The sequence below is a fragment of the Pocillopora damicornis genome, chromosome 8 (assembly GCF_964200805.1).
Source record: "Pocillopora damicornis chromosome 8, jaPocDami1.2, whole genome shotgun sequence".
Taxonomy (NCBI): Eukaryota; Metazoa; Cnidaria; class Anthozoa; order Scleractinia; family Pocilloporidae; genus Pocillopora; species Pocillopora damicornis.
Genome location: NC_142677.1, coordinates 530952 through 551594, shown reverse-complemented (window position 1 = coordinate 551594; position 20643 = coordinate 530952). Strand labels below are relative to the sequence as shown.

Below are 20643 nucleotides of genomic sequence, written 5' to 3'. Positions count from 1 at the left end.
TTAGTGATTTAAAAGACGGGGTAGTAAGGATACTCGAACTTTCTAATGTCATCCCATAGTAACGTCTAGAACATTCTGTTAGGTTACTTAATTATGGTTACCAAAATAGTTGTGCTGTAGGCTTCCCAAATGTTATGGAAGACATTGTAAATGTTTGTAGGGAATCAGTCATCTAGGAGTAATAATTGCTGTTCTCGGAAGAGACTGGAAAGCTCTACCAACAGAGACCTATTGTAGTATACTTGAAGGATTGTGTATTTCGAGGAGATTTGGAGGACACAGTAAGTTTGCGTCAATAGTAAACGAAGTTGAAGTTTGTAGTGAGCTTCACCCATGTCCCATGTTCATTGCACACAATGGAAACTGTCAAGTTACAAAGTTGTATTTAATAAATTGACACATTGTAAACCAAACACAAAGCAGCAATACCACATTAAACGTGTTAAAACTTAATATATCTAGAGTTAGCGGCAGTAGAAAAATTACTGTACAATTTAATCTTTGCAAGCAAACTGTCGGGATGATATGAATCAAGTATAAATAAAAGTAAGACACACCTGCACGACATTTTTTATCCCACATGATACGGCACCATACGTCATTAAATAGTCACTATACACATCAGTCAAATGGAGAAGCGATACTTTGGGAAGTTTACACGGGGTGATTGACCAAAAAGATTGTCTGTTATAGTCCTGACTCTACACCTTACATCCCTGGAGTCAGTGAAAAAGGCTTCGAAATGCTAAGCAGGGAAGGGTAGCGGAGTATCCCTGAAGATGCCCTTTGGCAAAATTACAGTGATATACCAACAGATGTCCTCGCTCGACTTCGAAAGACGAAAACATCGCGATAGCAGGACTTCACAACATTCGAAGATCGGACAGTTTTATACATTAAAATATGGCGCGAATATTAACATGCCTAGAAGAGAATCACTATGGATTTAAAAGTGAGACGTGATGTTACTTCCAATATTTCAGAGAGAAGGTTCACATGGTAAAATAAGGCGCCAAAATTCAAGATTATTATGGTTTACTTATTTCCTAACGATGACGTCCACTGCCAGCCGTGTATTATCTGAGCTTGACGACACCTCCTTTACCTCTCCCCTTTCCTACGCCTCTTCCAAGGGGTGTGGTCTTCCCTCCTCTACCTCGGGTACTCCTCAAACTTGCTTGGCTTGGAGCTTTGCTGACTGAATACGATAATACAGGAAAACGTGAGTTTTATCAAGCAAAATATGGAAACTTGAGCGTAACCTTAAAAAGCCACACCTTTTAAAGACTGGTTTCATAATAAGAAAAATTCCAGTAGAGTTGAATAACTTAAGTAGCATCGACTGAACTATGAGATGTAAGCAATAAAGCAAACTGCAAGAATTTTTTTAGAGCGCAAAATAAATGATGAAAAAATAACATTTCAAAAACATGGCAATCTAGTCACAATGAATCGTAGTGTACAGCTCCTTGGAAGAGCACCTTTTATTGATGGTGGATACCGTGGGTCGATAAAGTTAATTCATTCACGACTGGATCTGAACACCCAGTCTTACACTATAGCTCTGTTTCTTATTCGCCTGTAAGTTTACCTGATTGCTGCTGCAGTCTCGCTTTGTTTGGAGCACATTCTTCTTTCAAATGTTTGCTCCAGGCCTAAACAACATGTAAGAAAAGGCAAAGGTTACTTTCATTGGCAAACACTCATAACACCACCGTTACAACGGCAAATAAACGAGATAGAGACCGTTTCGATGGACCTCACCTCGTCTCCTTTGCCAAGAGTTTTGTTACACAGAACACAGCGGGGACCTTGGGATGCTAAAGAAACCATTTGTGTCATTAGAAAAAGAATGTAATCATGTCAGCCATGAGCAGCAGAAACGGTAAGAAAGGAATATTTCTTGAAGGTGCAATGAAAACAAACGTCAAAATTCGTACAGATAAAAGAAAACCTATTAAAAATGACATTTGAATGAAGAAGGTGTGACGCGTTGGAGAACCTCAAGTGTCAGCCAACGGTGTGCCTGGTTGAAGAGGAAGATTTCGCCCCTTAAATACTTTTGTCGAAGACATTTTTGGTAAGGATTCCAAGCAAAGTTGAAAAAATGTTCCAAAAAGTTGTATCCTAATACCCCTTAACCCCTGAGGGTGACTAGCAGCTAATATCTCACTAAAGTATCACTGCTGAATGAAACATTACGCTCATGTGAGTTCCAGAAATGATACTTGAAAATCTCTTTGATTTTTGACTACATTATCCCTGTCTGTGCCACACAAATGTATAAAAAACAGTATGGACAATATAAACGCTGATATTAGGGTCTAGAGGGTTAGAGAGTAAACGCTAAGGAGTGAAGAACACTTTCTGGTTAAATTCTTTGTTACAAAAACAACGTTAAAACGACGACTATGATGCACTTTAGCTTGTAAGGAGCTCATTTCGTTGCAGAGCAACAAACAAAGAACTTACGGCTGCATTTTTTTTTGGCAAAGTGCTCTTCAAGATCCACTTTAAGAACGGCGTCCTTACATCGAGGACACTGAGCAAATTTGCCACTGGACTCACACTCAGTCAGAAGATGTTCACTCACACCAGAGATTTCAATCACCTGACGGGAGGGGAAGGCAAGGGAGAGAAGAAGGTGAGCAACAGTTATTTTACTTATAGGACAACATTTGCGTTGACAAGTCAGAGAGGGGAGGGTAAGTTACCTGAGCACAATGGTCACATCTTTTTAACATGGGACAGCTCTTCCAGTAATGCATATCCAACATCTCTTCTGTGAAAGATTCGTTCTTCTCACCGCAGAAGATACACATTCTGTATGGTATCCAGAATAGACAGAGAGAAATAAGCAATGAGTGATGTCTTGATCTAAAATCAATTGATTTTATCGAGTGGTTCTCCTTGTCCAGAGATCACCAACTATTTACTTTCAAGGATTTGTTTTGGCCGCAGTTTTGGACAACGGGTATTCTGCAGCCTACAAAATTATAACAACAATAATAATAATAACAATAACAATAATAATAGTAATAACTAAAAATAATGATAATGATAACAATGAAATATTTCTATAGCACCATATCCATGGCGCTTTGCAAGAATTTGCGGGGGACTTCATCCTTATCCATCCTAATCCGAGAAGACTAGATTGTCTAACCACTTGCAGATGTGATAGCAAAGGCAGCACATTCTCCTCAGTTTTTTTAAGACCCTGAGTGTTGGTCAAGTCTGGGGCTTGAGTCCTCGACCTTCCACACAGCAGTCCGGCGCTCTACAACCTGAGCTTAACAAGGGGACAGATCTGATTGGCGTTTTAGAAAATCAAGGGCGATGTATGAAAAATTCATTTTAAAGAACTTCTTGCGATACAAAAAACCTTCAGGGTGGGTAAACGGCAAGCAGGAATTGCAAGCATTTAACACCCATGATTTAACACAAGGAAACTGCACTCTAAAGGTTTTGGTGATGGTTTTCATATTCGCCAACGAATAAAATAAAGTCTTTAAAATCATACGATGACATTCACTGAGAAAACATGTATCATAACAAGACATGATAAAACAATCGACTTATCACAGCCGCATAACTGTGGTTACCAGAGGTATATCACTTAATTTAAGTACTAAATGTAATACTTAGCAAGCATAATACCTGTCTACGTCAATCTGTTCTTCTGCAAACAACAAAACAAAATATCGAAATTATTGGTACTGGTAAACCTGACAATTTCTCATCAAGCAGAGAGCAACGAGGTTATCCTGTTCAAAGTATTAACAGTTTGTATAAAGGCACACTACCATACAGTCTCCACTGTAAGACTGTAGGCCCAAGATGCTTTATGGGATTTCTTTAGCATGTCACATGACCCCCTTGGACACAGAAGCACTAATAAGTCGTTTCAAGAGGTGGAATCTGGATGACCAGATTTTTGTGGCATGCTGTGATCAAAATAATCGCGTTTGTCATTCAGTCAGTCAGTCTGTCAGTAAAAAGCAAGTCAGTCAGTAGGTCCGTTTGTCAGTCAGCTGGCGAGCCGGGCAGCCAGCAAATCAGTCTGTCAGTCAGTCATTCAACCAGCCGGTGAACCAATCAGCTAGTTTGTTGGCAAGTCAGCTGGCTAGCCAAGAAGCCAGTTGGTCAGTCAGTCAGCCAGCCAGTTAATCAGTCAGCCAACCCCCAAACAAGCTGGTCAGTCAGTCTGCCATCTAGCCAGTTAATGTGTCAGTCTGTCAGCTAACCAACCAACAGGCCAGTCAGTCAGTCAGTCAGTCTTCAAACCCGCCAACAAGCCACTCAGTCAGTCAGCCGGTAAGTCAGTGAATCAATCTCTTTGTTCTTATCAATTTGTGACAAAAATAACAGTTCAATATGACAAACGACTACAGCTTAAGAATCAGACATATCAATAGAATAAAATGCCTGTCTATTAGTAATGGCACACTTTTCTATAGTAAACAAATCACCGCACTGCACGTACTAACCTTTTGCTGGCTTAGAATTCCCAGCTTTGTTCGACTCCTAAACACAAGATTTTATTTATCAGACACCTTCATATTTCGTCTCTGAAGTTCTACACTACTTAGGAAGAACTACATTTTCTGTCAATAATAATTTTCAGATTCTATTTAAATGTCAAAGAATGGTGTTGAAAGTAAAATATTTAAATTTTGGACCACAAGCGTCTCTCTGTTTCAAACATTAAAGTCAGGAGAATAAAGAAAACGATCACCAAAAAAAGAAGGTCTTGATTGTTAAGCAAATTCTCCTTGTCAGCACCATAAATAATGTGTAGGGAACAGTAGGGAGAATAAGCACAACATCAAGATACCGTCATTTAGTAGTTGTAAGTACAGGTTATATACGAACCCCAGCCATATCTCTAAGCGCTTGAAGTTGAGCCTGTAATGCCGCAATCTGAGGAGGGAGAATAACATTTCTCTTAACAGATGCTCTTAAAGCAAGAAAGTGCAATTCACTACCACCCTGATTTAATAATTATTTTTTCATGAATTCCTTTTCAAACTGTATTTACATTTATTTGTAAAAGGAGACATGAAGCTCCAGTTGCGGAGAGTCAGTTTCTGCTTCCTGAGATTATCCACTTAAAACCGGTTCTGGGAGTCTTTCTTGTGCTTTGCTAAACAAGTATGCTAAGCAAGTAGCATTTCTTTTTCTTTAGAGGTCTACCTCTTTGAGCTGTTCTCAAACAGTTACATCGTGCGACAAATTACCTAAGTAAGGTTTTTTTTTCGTTAAAGATTAAGAACACATTTGTGAAACACAAACATCAGCGAGAGATGAGACTGAACTACAAAGTAGAATTTAATCATTTCGTAGGCCACTTTCTGTACCTCGGCCTGCTTGGCTTTTTCTGAGTTTGCAGCCGCTGTCTTTGCTTTTGCCTATAGAGAAATGAAAAGGTGAAATGATTTCAAACTGGCATAAATATTTTTTCCTTTAGTGCGTTTCTGATGCGAGCAGAAGCAAGTATGGCTCGAGCACGAGGCCAACCCTCAGAAACATAAAAAATTGCAACTGCTCTGCAGAGGAAGTCGAAGCAGTGATGCAAAAATATTTTGATTAATGACACTATAACAAAAGCAATCACAACTCTTCCACAAATATCCATACCTTTCTCTCAGCTTCTGTTGGCTTTCCATCGATCCTATCAAACCCGTCAAATAGGTTTCTGTAGAGCGGGTTTTTCCTGGTGGCCGGCTCATCAGGTGGTAGATAATCTCGAACAGCGTCTTTCACCTTTAAAAAAAAAAAAACAAATAAACGTGAAAATCAATTAAAGGATGGGCCATTATGCACAAATACCAATAATAAAAATCTATGCAGGTAATTGCCCTTAATATAAACAACAAAAGTTTTGGTATGAAAACTGACATCACACCGAACTGCAAGTCTCTTCTATAACTGTACGATTACTGAGCTTGTTTAACTAAAGTTTAGCTCTTATTACATGTTTTCTACATTCTACCATTGCACTATAAATAATCAACCCTATCAGAAAACTGCAGCCTGCGTGGTCAGGTTCCTAAAGAATGGGCGATAATTATGACTGTTCCTAAAGCAATTCCCTTTATGTCCACCGTTAACGTTTCCAAACAACCAGGAACAAGAAAGGTGAAATTCCTATACCTTCTTGTACAGTTCCAGGACCAAGCGTGAGGCTGGATCTCTTACGTCACCACTGGTATGTTCTAGTGCCGGTAACACAACCTGGTGACAAATCAGTAAATTATCCTCACTAAAAAACAGACATTTACTTTTTAATCTACTTGTTAATCATAACATCTAGTTTTACAATAAAGAAGCAAAAAATAGTTAATGGTGACGTTATTTATGCGCCTGTCCTGCCATAGGTTCAATTAGTGAGAACCAACCAGCTTATCATTCAAAGTTAGATCTTACCCTCATTATATTTCCAGTGGAAAGGCTCCTAGAGGGAACAGAAACAAATTTCTCAGAATTAATTGACTGAAGGAACAGTTTGCAGGAATTCTTGTCTTGCAGTTCAGTGGAATATGGCTTCAACAAGTCTCCTCCTTAATCATGGTATAAATGTTTCCTGAAAAGCTTAGCTCACAGAGAATTCGAAATTCGGCTCAATAATGGAATGGACGAGTTTCTAGGAAATTAATTGTTCATGTAGCATAGAGGGTCCTTTTGAAACTGTGCGTGTCATGTTTCAGAAAGAAAAATGTTAGGAGGAAGATTTCTTGGATAAACTGAATTGAAACTAACTCAAGGATGACAGTTGGTAGCAATCAAAAACTTACCCAGGTTTATCAGAGTCTAATTCCAGTACTCCAAGAAGCCTTTCGATAATCTCAATTCTGCTTTTGTACATCCTGGGCTAGAATGGAACGATTTACAGAAAAACATCAAACTTTCCAACAAAAGTTAGAATTCAAACGCCATCCTTGCAAGCGTGAGTTCATTTTTATTTATTAGTTTTCCATCAGTGTGCTGGTATTCTTTCATTTCGTTTTAGGAAAGTTTGTTAAATGCCGAAAAAAAATTTATGTAAGAATAGGCAAATAGATTAATTTCTCTATTCTTCTATGAAAGTAGTTGCACAGTAATTCTGTGGCTGGGATCCTTATTGCACCCCAAACACCTTGAGATAAACGTGTTTTCCTCAACTAACAGCACATAATGTGGTCCCAAAAAACCAACGGACCAGCAAACCAACAACAATCAAAAAACAAAACAAAACAAAACAACAAACAAATAGAAATAAAAACAAAACATAACAGGACTAAAATCAACATGTTACTTGATAGCCTGCATAGTTTGCTTAGTTCACTTATAAAAGTGTAAACTGCACTTACTGAAACTTGCTGTTTGGCTTTAAATGGCCGTGTTGCATGGTCAGGTATAACACCCAGAAGCTAGAAAAAAAGAAGGTAAAATTTTGTAACCGAGTGTTTCTAGTCGAGCAAATTTTCTGATTTTTCAGAAAAGAGAAAGATTACTGTAAAAATGCACTATTGCATCCAAGATTTCATTTTCTATAAAGCAATTATCACTAAAAGAGATGAAACGACAATTTCAAGCACTAAACAGTATTTGTAATAAGCGAGATACTGCTGGCGCCCTGATTGGTCAAAAGCCTATCGTTTATTGCATCATAGAAAATCCAAGAGTAATCTAAGGTGCGATAGACCCTGTTTCTATCAGTTTACCCTCGAAAGGTTTGTAAATAATTCGCCTCCGGCTCGTACTTATCTATATATATATAAAAAACTTTTCTCGTGTCTGCCAACATCCTGCGTAGTTTAACACCACGCCTAAACCCAAAGAAAGTGCTATCTATTGCTCCACTATTTCTCATCAAACATACTCAGGCATGTTATACGTAAACAGCAGATCTTAAACCTTAATATCTTTGTGTACAGCTAACTCCATTATCATAGCAGTGGCAACATCGCGACTTCTCGCAGCCTAGAGAAAAAGATCAATACTAAAAACAGGAATTTTTATTCAGGCCAAAAAAAGAGCAGATAAGAAAAAAACAGAAGTACATTAGAAGGATGTGACAGTGCAAATAGAATCACTTTTAAACTGCATTCAAGAAACCATAAAATGGAGTGTGGGCGAAATCCGCGACACTAACATTTCGTAATTCGCCCTGAATCTTCGAAATGAAGAAGACCTGTACATCACTTGTGGGGCAATCTTGGCGACCCGGGAACTCCCCCCCCCCTCCCCCACTCTCTGCCCGAGACGAGACGGCCCAAATTTTGTCCAATATGTAACCTGCCTAGCTGTCACTAGAGAGACTGGTGAGGAGACAGCTGTTACAAATCACAACTCCATATAAACGCTTCGTACAATTGTCTCGAGGTGGAGAAATACGTAACGTAAAATATATGTGACGTACAACTCACCATTTCACCAGATTTTGTCAGCAGTGGAGGAGTTGTCTGAAACAGGAATACAAAAAAAGTTTATAGTTCCAAGATCAGCGCGAACTATGTTAAAACCAAAATTAATTTTCCATGCATTCATGCAAACATTCATCAGCCAAGGAGAGGTTTTTTCTGCAAAGCATAAGTGAGGCTCCGTAATATTTATCAGGCTCCGCATATCTGAAACACATTTTTCCAATTTGCTGGGATGTAGGAATTACGCTCAAACTTCACGGAAAACAGGTGGTCATCAGAAAATGTCTCTATATTTCACGCACCTTTTCTGCAACATGCGATATTTCTGACTTTGCCAGCCTGGGGTAAATAAGGAAAAACTCAGTGATTTATTTTCTATTAGTTAAAGGTGTGCTTCAAAGTTTCAAATCTTGATGAGATCCAACACGTATTGAAAAGAAGGACGAATTGGTAAAGTAAATTAGAGCAGTTTTCAATTGGCTGTTATAAATAAAAAAAAAAGAAAAACAAAGCAATCCAAAGAGCCAATTATAAGAAAGTTCCGTGTAATCATTAGACGATAAAGACTCAAAGTAAAAACAGACCATCTTCCAAAACAGCGGGAAAACGCGGGCGACCAAGTCTAGATTGGTTTTCGTTTGGCGTCTTATTGGTTAAGAACATGGAACGAGTTTTTAAACCAATCAGAGAGAGAATTTAAGCAAAACCAAAGCAATCCCACATTACTTTCCACACTCAATTGAAAATTACTCAAAGAACAATCAAGTTAGATTCTTACTTGTGTTGAGGAATGTAAGTCTTTACCAAAGAGCGCAACACCTCTAGGGAGACACTGAAGACCTGGAAAAACATGAAATGTAATTGTTTTCGCAAGATTTTTGTACCATTCTTGAGAAAAAAAAATTAAAACTTCACGGTCTTACGGAAAACACTTGATCCTTGATTCCTTTTTGTACCAGGAACACTGTTGCCTTGACAACTGCTTTGGGATCCTTGTCTGATATGAGCTGAGGTGTGTCAGAGGACATTTCCTTTTCGACGTTCTCCATTGCTTCCTGACGATATTTCCATTGTTTTGAATAAGCATGTTGAACCTAAATCGAAAACAGCGAAAAACGCTCCATGAATAGCTGTACCTCTTAGGGTTTTGGACGTTTTTCTTTGAATGACTTTTAGCGCGTTAATTGAGTGCCGCAAAACCAAATCCAAACCAATCACAACGGCCAATCAAAAGAAAGGAAAATACTATTAATAGCCAATGAGAACTCAAAGTAAAAACAAACAAACTGAATAAAGCGCGGGAAAACGCGGGCGACCAAGACGTGATTGGTTTTAACTTAAGAGTGGCGTAAGTTTTCTGGACCAATCACAGAGCAAAGTAGAGTAAAACTAACGCAATCTTGGTTTACTTTCGACACTCAATGGAAAATTTCTCGGAGCAACTGCAGAATACCCGGCCACTCATTTACATGTCATTGAATAAGAATAGCGTCTATTGTGTTATGCCTCGATCTTCAAAGCCTCCCGACACATGTAAGTGAGGCGGACCAAAGTGGCCGGGTATTCTGCAGTTAAGCCAATTTCTCTTACTTAAATACACGCGAAACAAAGTGATTATTCATCAAGCACTTACCAAGTCCTCACCAAAAATTTCAATGACAAATCCTGCAGTTCTGAGATCATTCTCCTTCAAAGGTTCTGGTCCATCTGTGAGAGAAACACGCATCAAAAACACAGATTTAATCGTAAATAATCATTTTCCAGTAGATACGATCTTTGGTGTCACCAGTTATTAGTGAAGGAAAAAAAAAGATACATCAAATCTGTTAGGTAGGCCATGTTGAAAAGATCGAATCAGCGAATGACACAACGTGTAAATTCTTTGAGAGCTATGAGAAAGACTTATCAACTTCTAGGGCTCATCATGAGATATATTCAACAAATAGATTCCAAGTTGCACATTTTGACGTCCTCTGTGATCTGTTACTGAACAGACGCACGGCAACTTGGAATCTATTTGTTTTATTTAATGAAGAATTAAAAAAAGATTTAATGATGACGTCATCTATACGTCTGTCATCTGCATAAGAACGAGGCTAGTTACCAGTGTTTTCAGGAGGCTCCTTGACACCATCCACTTCTTGGTCAGCCTCAAGGGGTCTAAATTCAAGAAAGAAAAAAACTCGACATCAACTTCAAGTAGAGTTTGAAGGAAATGTCTTGCATATAACAGCAGAATAAAAGTAACTGCTTATTTTGTCGTGGAGAATGAGTTGCGGTAGCTCTCTCATTCTAGGCATTACCCATACGTACTAACTGTGAGCATTAACACAAAACATTCCCATAAAAATCCCAGGATTTACCTTTTGTTTAAAGCAGGAAGAGGTCGATCATCAGCATCGTCATCCTTGACAATGAAAAAAATAAAAGTTTTTTTTAATTTTACTGAAGTTAAGTTTTTCCCCTTTTTTAGGGGGGGGGGGGAAGAGGGGAGGAGGGGAAGGTGTGTACACTCTTCTAATTGTTTCCACAGAATGGGGACTTAATGACTTCAGGGCTTCATTTCAAGAACTTTTGGTAGCAATTCTAGACAGTAGGCCTCTTCTCACAAGAATTCTACCCAAGCGAAAGAAGCAACTTACCTTATCTTGGGCAAAGTGGTTTGAAGTGATTGAACGATTGTAGGGCCGTTTACACCACACAAAGATTACAAAGCAAGGATCCGTAGCCTCCCAAAAAAACTAGGGGTTCACACTCCTTTCTTGGCGGGACCGCACACGATTGTTTTTACCCTGTAAACGGCCTTTGGATTTTTGGTCTTGTGTTCCAAAGAAAGATATTTCATAAATTTCACAGAGCCTTTATTCCTCCAGAATATAACGAGCTATAATTTGCCTATTTTCTCTGACCTGCTTTTGACCTGACCTGACTATTGTCAAACTTTCAGGGAAATGTAGAAAAAGCTGAAGAGTGTCTCCGCGGCAGCTTTAACCTTTAACCGTAAAATACTGTTATGTTCCTTTACCTTCCTCGGGCTGATCAAAGGTGGTGTGTCTTCTCTAGGAGAAGGTTGTCGTTTTATTGGTGCCAGCAGGGGTGGGGTGTTCCTCCCTTCCTCGTGGTGATGAGGGGGAGGGTGCTGTCTATTCTGATCTGTTGCTATTGGAGGCAGTGGTGGTGGAGCTGGTGGTTAAATGAGCATAACGAAAAGTGTAAGGCAGTGGATGTTACAGAATCACCTTAGCTTTGAAAGCTGTCCAGTGGTAACAATGATTGTCAATAAATCCATGCATCAGCAGTGAATTCATTGATATAGAACACATGGGAAGTTTGGAGAGATGTAAAAGGTTACTTAAAGTGGGACCAGAAGTAACTCTAGTTTCTCAAGTGCTCTGTAAACATCAAAGTGCTTCATTTGTCAACGGCATACATGTAGCTGACATCTAATCTTTCCTTAAAATATTACCCCTGAATGAAACCACCAACGATTGAAGCTCTTGATTGTTAAAAAAATTCTCCTTATCAGTACCTTACTAGAGACAAATATGGAGAATATGCATACTGATGTTTGGGTGTTAAGGGTTTTGATCAAATAAACGTTACCTTATAACTGAATCAAAATATACTTACTTATATTGATTGACCTATGTTCATGTATTTTTCTCTAAAACAAGATATGTAATAAAAAAAATTATCAGCCACATTAAATGAATATAAATTTTATCAAAATTCCTCAAAATGTTTGAAGATATTCAATTAGACTTGGCTCACCCCATCCAATTCCAAAAGCTCCTGAATGTCCAGCTGTTTGTAGACATACAAACGAAATTCATCACTTTGTCTCTAAGGAAATAAAACATAATGGAAAAGAAATTTTAGTGAGCTACAAGATATGATAAAAGCAAAAAAATTCATCTAAAAAAATAGTTATACATACTTTCTTCTCCATAGCAAGATCAAAATCTTCTAACTCAACAGCTTTTTTCTTTTCTGCTTCATACTTTCCCAGCTTCTCACCAACCTGTCAAAAAATAACAAATGTTTTATCTAATCTTTCTATGGCTTATTTAGTCAATAGACATATGGCACTCTCCAATTACTGATTTAAGGAAGAAAAAAAATTATTGTGCTTTCCATCCTGTTTGTATCCAGACATGAATGAAGCCCCAAACCTTAGTGCAGCAATTTAGATGACTCACAATTTTCCTTAACCATTTTATTTCTAAGACATCAACATCTAATTTCTCCTAAAAGTATTAACCCTAAATTGAATATGAAGGTTGTGAGAAAAAAAGGGAATGATTGCAAACTCAAGAAGCTCTAGATTGTTGGACAAATTCTTCTTGTGTGTACCAAAAGGATTGCATAAATATGGAGGAAATTTATATTCATTTGATGTCATGGTGTAAAGGATGAAAAATAATTCAATTAATAACTAAGTCAATTAAACAGAAAAAAGGTCAGAAAAATTCTAAAATGATTTTCTTTTTCAAAACACCATTTTTGCATCATTTCTGGTCACTACGAAATTGCCATAAATTTCTCATAGCACTGCACAGAAAGATAAGCATTTAGAAAATTAACTTGTGAAAGTCATTCTGACCTTATATAAGTCTGAGATTACAGCTGTCAGCTTCTTAGCATAGTCATATCTTTCCTCTGTTTTAAAGAGAGTAAATGGAAAAAAAATTATCATTACTATTTTGCCACATACAGTCACCTGGATAGTAACAAATACAAATCAAAAAAGGATTCATTAATGACTTAAAGTTCATTATCCAGGAATGAAAAACTTACAACAAGATCATACAAGAATAAGTACATGTACATTTTTATGATAAAATAAACAAAAACCACAATACAATGATGAGGTACGTGTTTCACTTTTAAAATATAATGTAGATTTGAAGATGTAGTAGCAAGGAGATCTCAAAGACACTTAGACATTAAAAATGAATGGAGGTCACTAGAATCTAGACTTGTAAATGAATTTAATAAATGATCAAGAGGAACAAGTTGCTGAACGAAAATCGCTAGGGAATGAAGAATTACACCAAACATGTATATTAAATGATCATTAGCCATTATGAATCCCTATTACATACCCTTTACAGCTCCTTGCTTCCTTTCATCCAGTTTCCTGATAAGAGCTGCAGTTTCCGCATCCTGTTCAAAGTGTTATCAACACAAAGAAATTAGGCAGTTACATTGTAATGGAAGGAAAGGTAAGACAGAGAGAAGCTTGCAAAATGAAGGATAAAGCAAAAGGGTGAAAGGGAAGAAGGAAAAAAGGACAACTGTTGGAAAATGCAGGGATGGAAAAAATTTTCCTGCATGGAAATAAGGTTTGGCATTGAAGTTAACCCATCCCAGACGTGATTAACATATAACTTCTCCCCACAAAATCCCAACATTATCCACCAAAGAGGTGAGGAGAATACTCAAACTTATCAATTATTAGTTGTTATCCAACACCAAATTCTCCTAACTATTTGCAAAGAAATGGCTGGTAGCTGAAGAGGAGAAATAACAATCAAATCTTGTGAGTAAGACAGTCAAGTATTGATGTATTCTACTTTACCAAAAATAATTTGTATCACACCTGATACATGTCAAAGGCCAAATCATCCATGCGCGAGATGTAATCAGGCCTAAAATAAAAAAAAAAAAGTCAAATGTAAAAGATACTGTCAAGTAAAGGTGAAGGCAGTCTGAACTTCAAGGCAAGTAGCTCATTGGGGTTGGAGCTTGTCCTGGTTTCCACATTATGAAGTAACTAGGAGTATCACTACTCTCCCCTGGATGGGATATCAGTGCATGGCAAGGTTACAGCGTACCTCCAAGCATTTCATCAGGCTTCCCTGAAAGTTCACCTGTAATCATTTTTACTTCCTTGTTTTACCAAAGAACACAACGAAAAAACCTGGACAGGCCTTGAACCCATCCCTCTCAACCCAAAGTCTTCAATGTCTTACACTGCCTTGGAAGTTGTCAATGTCAATTACTACAACATTATTTGAATTTTAATTGTTTAATCTATGTTTTGATTCATACTTGTTAATTCTTCCCCAGACAGGACCATTGACTGCATTAGGGCTCATGTATCCCTGCACAACGCTGTCAACATGTTTCAACTAGGAAAGCAAACAAAAAATCATTAAAAAAAATAATAAGAGCATGTTAACCACTTTACTTTCACTCTCTCTGTTTTAATGGTTTCCGACTCATTGCCAAATATCAATTACCATTTTTAACCAGTTGAGAAAAACCAAATCAAAACTCCAAATTCCTTGAAAATTTTGCATCAAAAATACATTCATGAAAATTCAACATCTGTAGAAATTCATTGAACACAGAAGTACAATATCTCCTTTAGCTCTTGGTAAGCACAGCCTATAGGCTAAAAAAACTAAATAGCGACTTCAGATTGCAGGATATTACAGTTATAAACTGTGGGTAAGCAGAGCTGTCATCAGAAAATGTACATGTAATAGGTGGATGACCTGAACTAGGCAGGTGGCTGAATTCATTCAGAAAAATGTGAAATTTGCTGGGACTTCATTTATAGTATTTTAGGTTTATACATGTATGTATAGCATCCTACAGTCAATTCAGATCAGCATCTAGTTCATCACAAAGAACTCAGATCTTTTTTTGTCTCAAAATGGTATTACAGAATATATTTAAATTTATCAATGTTGTCTTTATTTACTGAATCAGAGTCCACTGGGTCAAAGGGTGTGTCCAACCTATCACCAATCACATTCACAGCAACCAATCCAACCTACAAAACATTTATAATGAAATAAAACACTATCAACTTTGAAATGACATCCAAAAAAGACAATATCACATGTAATATAAAGGTAAGGCAATGTCTGTACATGACTAAAGTGTTCCACCAAACCAGAGCTTATCTCTGTTTCCCTAGTATAAAGCGACTTTTCATTACCCCCCCTGGATGGGATTACACTCCATCACTAAGGTTACTCACCAGCATTTCATCAGCCTTTCCTAGCAATTTACTGGTACTCATTTCCTTTTTTTTTTTTTTACTTTAATTACAGCTATATTACTTACATCACGGCTACAGAAAATAACTTACAGTACAGTTACATCTATAGCTACATTACCTATGTTTTCTGTTTTTTACAAATATGTACATTACAGTGCAATACAATATTTAAAACAATACTGGTTGAAGAGTGACTAAACAGATAACTATATATTTTAAAAGAAAAGAAAAGAAAAAACAAAAACATTTACAGTGTATAGAGTGCACTACTTACAATTTATAGAAAAAAGGTAGTTTAAAAGAAAACAAAAGAGTGCAGGAAAAAAGGATACGTTATATGTAAACAGAATTAAAGAAAACACTAAGTAAATGCGTGTTGTGCTTGTTTTAAGCATGTTTTTTCTTTATAATAATGAGTTATGCATTATAATGTGAGAAGAAGAGGGGGAAGTTTTTAATTTCCGAAGAGATGTTGCGCATTCTGCATATCCATACAAAATATCTAGCGACTAGCATGGCATTGTGTGAGTAAAGTGTTTTGCCCAAGAACACAACACATCGATCAAGCCAAAGCTCTCAAACAAGGACTCACATCCCAGAGTCTATTACACTTAACATCAGGCCAGTAAGTCTCCCACATGTAACATACCTGATTGTAAATGTTGTACTTGTTTACATGATTCTTGTGTAAGACTAGTTTCACAAAATGACCCTCTGCATCCAGGTGAATGGATTTCAGTTCTCTGGCCTGGAAAATCAAATAAAATGTTACAGTTCTTCTAAAAATAAACAGCCATGTTTACACATTTTGCCAATTGGCCACAGCATAAGGCAACTTAAAACAACAGAAAAACAAACAAACAAATTAGAAATCATTTTACCTTAAAGTCAGTATTTTCATTGTTTGAGAGTCCAACATACCTTTAAGAGAATGGTCATATTAACAGACTTCAAAATACTCTTAAGAGTTACTCTTTTTCAAGTAACTTCTAAGAAACAGTAGTCCAACAACCAATCAATCTATGATTGTTTCTGTTTCTTGGCATATTTTATGATAGAATCCTTTTCAGGTAACTGAACACATAAATGTATTTATCATTATATCTTCAATCTACCTCTACAGTATCTTTAAAATGCAAGGAATATAACACCAAAATTGACTCTTACATACAGCTGTACATAGGCACTCTATTGTACAGGAAGACTATGTGTACAAAACACTATCAAATACAAGAAAATCTCTATTATCAAAGGATTGATCAAGTGTCAAAACTATAGGGAAATATGGTGAAAGAAAAGCAAAAAATTGGAAGGTATGTGAAGTTTTAAATCTAAGCAAACACTGCAACTGAACCTTTTCACAGAGATTTCCTTTTCCTAAAAAAGATCCTTTAATAAAGCTTTGTTCTAGATAATATCATAATTTATTATCAATCATTTAAACAATTTGACAACATATTTTCAGATACAAGATTTACTAACTCACCCAAGCCGTTGAAACTTGGATGTCAGTAATGATGGGGACTGTCCGCTAGGTACTTTGCTGATTAATACCTCCACTTTACTAGCTGCAATCATTTATATATCATTTCTTTTATCAAAGTGACAAGTATATTGCCTGCTGATTAATTGCAGGTGACTTTCTACAGCATGACAGCCCTTTTTATTCTCATTTGCCAAGAAGCTGAATGAAGAAAACCGGAAAATATACTACAAAGGTACATGGTACATGCATTTCACTGTACACGGCACATGTATTTGCTTTGGGTTCATGCATTTAAGTTCTTGAAAACTGCTTGCTCTCTATGTGTGGGGTTCAATTCCTCATCAAGACTAAGATTATTTTTTCTACTCTTGTGACAAGATGAATGACTAACATGTTGTACCACAAAACATAACTTACAAATCATGAACTGATGGGAGAGTATCTGAAGTTTCCTTATGCGCACTGACTCTTTCATCAGCAACACCAGTTCTTGAGGATAAAGACAGAACCTGATGGACAATACGGTTATTTGTTGTCATAAGTTTCCATAGCATGAAGCAGCAAGGAGTTTTACCACATATACTCCCCCCTACATGGAATGCCAGTCTATTGCAAAAATGTCCCTCAGCATTTCATCAGGCTTCTCTGATAATTCATACTCTCAGGTGGAGAGAGGTGCTTTGAGAGGAAAGTGTTTTGCTGAAGGAAACAATGCAACAATGCAATGACCCAGCTAGGACTAGAACCCAGACCTCTAATCATCGGTCATTGAGTCTCTCACCCTGGGTTAAGAGTAGTTAATGAATTAAGTTGGCATTCTTATCACAACAATGTCAACTGAAGGCATGACTATAGCAATAGTGATAATGATAATGATGATGAGTCTAAAATCAACAATAACAAAAATTACAGATATGATACAATATTTTTTCGGATGATATGATGTTTTGAGATTAACCTTAGAACAAACTATCATCATTGCCTAAAATATATTTATCTATCTAGTAAAAAAAAAACACATCCAGTTTAAATTGACTGAAAGATCAGATTTCATAGGTATACACAGTTCTAATTATTACAGTATTGTACCTGGATGACTGCCATCCTTTTGTTGTGGGACTATGAAACTAAAGAAAGAATTTTTAAAAATCAGGCGAGGCCAGTTTATTACTTTGAACAATGCCCTGTGAGTTAACATGTTTAGCTAAAATAAACACACAACTTCAAGAACAACATGACTTAACTTGTGGGAGAGGTCACAATACATAACTGTTTGTGCATGCTGTATGTACTGACTTATATTTATTGAGAAGTTTCAATGGCAAAGGCCAGGGGCACTCCTGAAAAGGACTGAGGTTAGTGACAATCACTAAAAATATGTTGTGTTTAGCAAAGAACAGTGAGTTTACCCCTTTGCTTGAACCATGATTTCAGGATGCATACCAAAATACTGAACATATCATATCTAGCATTCACTCATAAACAACAGAAATGAATGGCCAGCACTTGGTCATACATCACACCTATATACTGAGGAACATGATTTAATGTCCTATAATGTATAATTTATAAGAAACAACAATGAATACACATAATGATTACAGTCAATTAAATGATGAATGCCTATCACTGAAAGATTTACAACTGTCAACTGTCTGTTGGCAGACAGGTTTTTTTAATGAGTTGTTCTTCACTGTTATGCTATATTCTTGTTGGTTAAATTATTACTGCACCTCTAGCTCTTTCTCACGATGGTTGTCATCAGCACTGGAACTGTAAACCACTTGAAATGGTATCTTAGTTGGCATTAAGTTTCTTTTCTCTCACCTTTCCCTACAAGAATAATCCCTATAATCAAGATGGCTCTAACCTCAAAGTCTATGACTTTGCTTTAATGTTTAGCTAAGTGTTTTATTTTCTGTGCCATCAACATCATTTGGACATATCATCCATCAATCACTCTATGTTTAGACTGGACCAATGCCCATTTTGCACCAGTCCTCATGAATTATTTTGTTGCCATAGGCCAACCTCAAGTAATCCAGTATATGTAGCCATGGCAGCCTTTATATAAATGGAACTCACACTTAACTTACTTGATTAATCAAAACTACATGACATTGTATAACAAAATTCTTACAAGGGATTGGTTATCACCAGCCCCATTTGAGTGCTGATAGGACAGTGAACACATCACACTTGTAATTGGACAGTGTAATAACACAGTTAACAAGTGATGCCTGAGTAAGTGGACAGTACTCCACATCTAGGCATCCTGTTGTCTTGCATTTTGCTTAGTTAATTGTTGTTTTTGTAATAAAAATGTATAAGTGACATCTAGTTTCTCTCTCTCTGTACTATAGTTTTGATTAATTGGTAATAGGACTGAGAAGAGTCCAATTCTGTCTGTGATCATACTCCTGATGAACAAATCATACTCCGACTTTGTGTTTGTCTAATTTTGTTAATCACTTGTGTGATTACAGACTGAACTGGACTCCACTCTGTCTTATTACAATTATTAATTAAACGTAAATCAATGACAAATCATAATCTATTTCATTTTTGGTTTACAAGTTTGTATGAGGCTTATCTGCATGACCTATTCTCTGAGTGACTTTATAATTCTGATGTTTTTTGTTTCAATTGCTCATCCATGTGCAAACACAAAATTTATGCAAACTCAAAATACTTCTGAAGGAATGAAGTGGTCATGGCAACATACTCAAAATCACTCAGTGTCAAAAATTTCAAACTCGATTTCATCTTTAATGCAGCTGAACATGTTTGTATAATAATCTTTTTATTTGGCAGATAAATAATATGGAAAAAATTACCATTCAGATTGCCTGCGAATTATGTATTAATAGAGATCGTGAAACGATCATTTATACAAATCGATCGCTTTCGAACAGAATTTAATAATGTCCTAGAACAAAAAACAAGTGGATGACAATCCGTTACCTAAGGAAATAAAGCGGAATGGCTATCAATTTATTTGACTAAGAGACGAAAATATCGGCTGATCTGCGTGGAAACCAATAATCGATTTTAAAAACGAACAAATGTTTACGACGCCTTCGGTCCATTAATGTGAATGCACATAAGAAAAACTATGATTCTAGATGAACGAAAATGTGGCTAATTTAACGATGATCTGATGCTAGATATAGGCGTTTTTTTACCTCCTACGTGCGAATGACTATTTATCAGATCTTTCATAAGCTTAATCCTTGTGCCGATACTGCAAAACAAGATCATTGACTCGTAAATACCAAAAACGTCACTTTCGGTCATGAAAATGACTTTCGTTCCAGATCCAAGAAAACAGCTTACTAAACGGAAACGAAATAGAAAAACTTGGATTATATATTCTCTTCATTCCAGAAACGTTCGCAATCTGTATTTTGAAGGCTTATTTACTGATCTAAAAATCGCAATCAAGCACAAGAATAATCTCACCTGAAAAACTAGATCGTCACTCACTTCAAAATTTTGGCGCGAAGAGAAATCGGCTCACCAGATTTTCACTAGTTAGGCTTTCATAAATCATATTTACCAGTCAGAAAGATTCTTTAGTAGTCCACAGCTTCAACCGCAATTTGCAGTGATATTTTTCCCAACATACTAACCACCCTTGCGCTAATGTGTTTTCTCTTGTCAATATTCAGTCGAAAATCCATGACAGCTTCATGAAGCTAATTTTAATACAGAGGGAGACTGGCGCGACTACT

General features: G+C 36.8%; 1 protein-coding gene across 3 annotated transcripts; it reads right to left on the bottom strand.

Moving 5' to 3' along the window:
* Positions 1 to 366: 366 nt before the first annotated feature.
* Positions 367 to 20631, bottom strand: LOC113680655 (centrosomal protein of 104 kDa). Of its 3 annotated transcripts, XM_089180707.1 has the most exons (39): positions 20372 to 20576; positions 20095 to 20153; positions 18643 to 18742; positions 17999 to 18036; positions 17327 to 17418; positions 16910 to 16991; positions 16305 to 16344; positions 16073 to 16171; positions 15121 to 15192; positions 14463 to 14542; positions 14011 to 14059; positions 13514 to 13574; positions 13012 to 13067; positions 12346 to 12429; positions 12180 to 12251; positions 12039 to 12072; positions 11434 to 11591; positions 10772 to 10815; positions 10513 to 10568; positions 10042 to 10115; positions 9332 to 9502; positions 9187 to 9248; positions 8711 to 8747; positions 8412 to 8447; positions 7900 to 7965; positions 7353 to 7412; positions 6798 to 6874; positions 6430 to 6457; positions 6157 to 6237; positions 5641 to 5766; positions 5361 to 5411; positions 4876 to 4923; positions 4491 to 4527; positions 3661 to 3682; positions 2715 to 2823; positions 2473 to 2611; positions 1765 to 1820; positions 1592 to 1655; positions 367 to 1198 (listed from the first exon to the last, which is right to left on the bottom strand). In XM_089180707.1, exons 3-39 carry the CDS (start codon positions 18715 to 18717, stop codon positions 1077 to 1079), a joined length of 2658 nt encoding a protein of 885 aa, XP_089036833.1. In that variant the 5' UTR covers positions 18718 to 18742; positions 20095 to 20153; positions 20372 to 20576; the 3' UTR covers positions 367 to 1076. The 3 variants fall into 3 exon arrangements, with proteins under 3 accessions (XP_089036833.1, XP_089036832.1, XP_027053486.2); XM_089180706.1 differs by lacking the exon at positions 20095 to 20153 and having other exon boundaries at positions 20469 to 20631; XM_027197685.2 differs by lacking the exon at positions 20095 to 20153 and having other exon boundaries at positions 20372 to 20619.
* Positions 20632 to 20643: the final 12 nt, after the last annotated feature.

What these genes read in the sequence shown, in the direction of transcription:
- LOC113680655 (XM_089180706.1), bottom strand. Translation starts at nt 18,717, where the DNA reads ATGCCAACTAAGATACCATTTCAAGTGGTTTACAGTTCCAGTGCTGAT. An exon ending in GATGTGACCATTGTGCTCAG is followed by an intron (nt 2,612 to 2,714) that starts GTAACTTACCCT and finishes CCCTCCCGTCAG; the next exon opens with GTGATTGAAATCTCTGGTGT. An exon ending in CTCTTGGCAAAGGAGACGAG is followed by an intron (nt 1,656 to 1,764) that starts GTGAGGTCCATC and finishes CATGTTGTTTAG; the next exon opens with GCCTGGAGCAAACATTTGAA.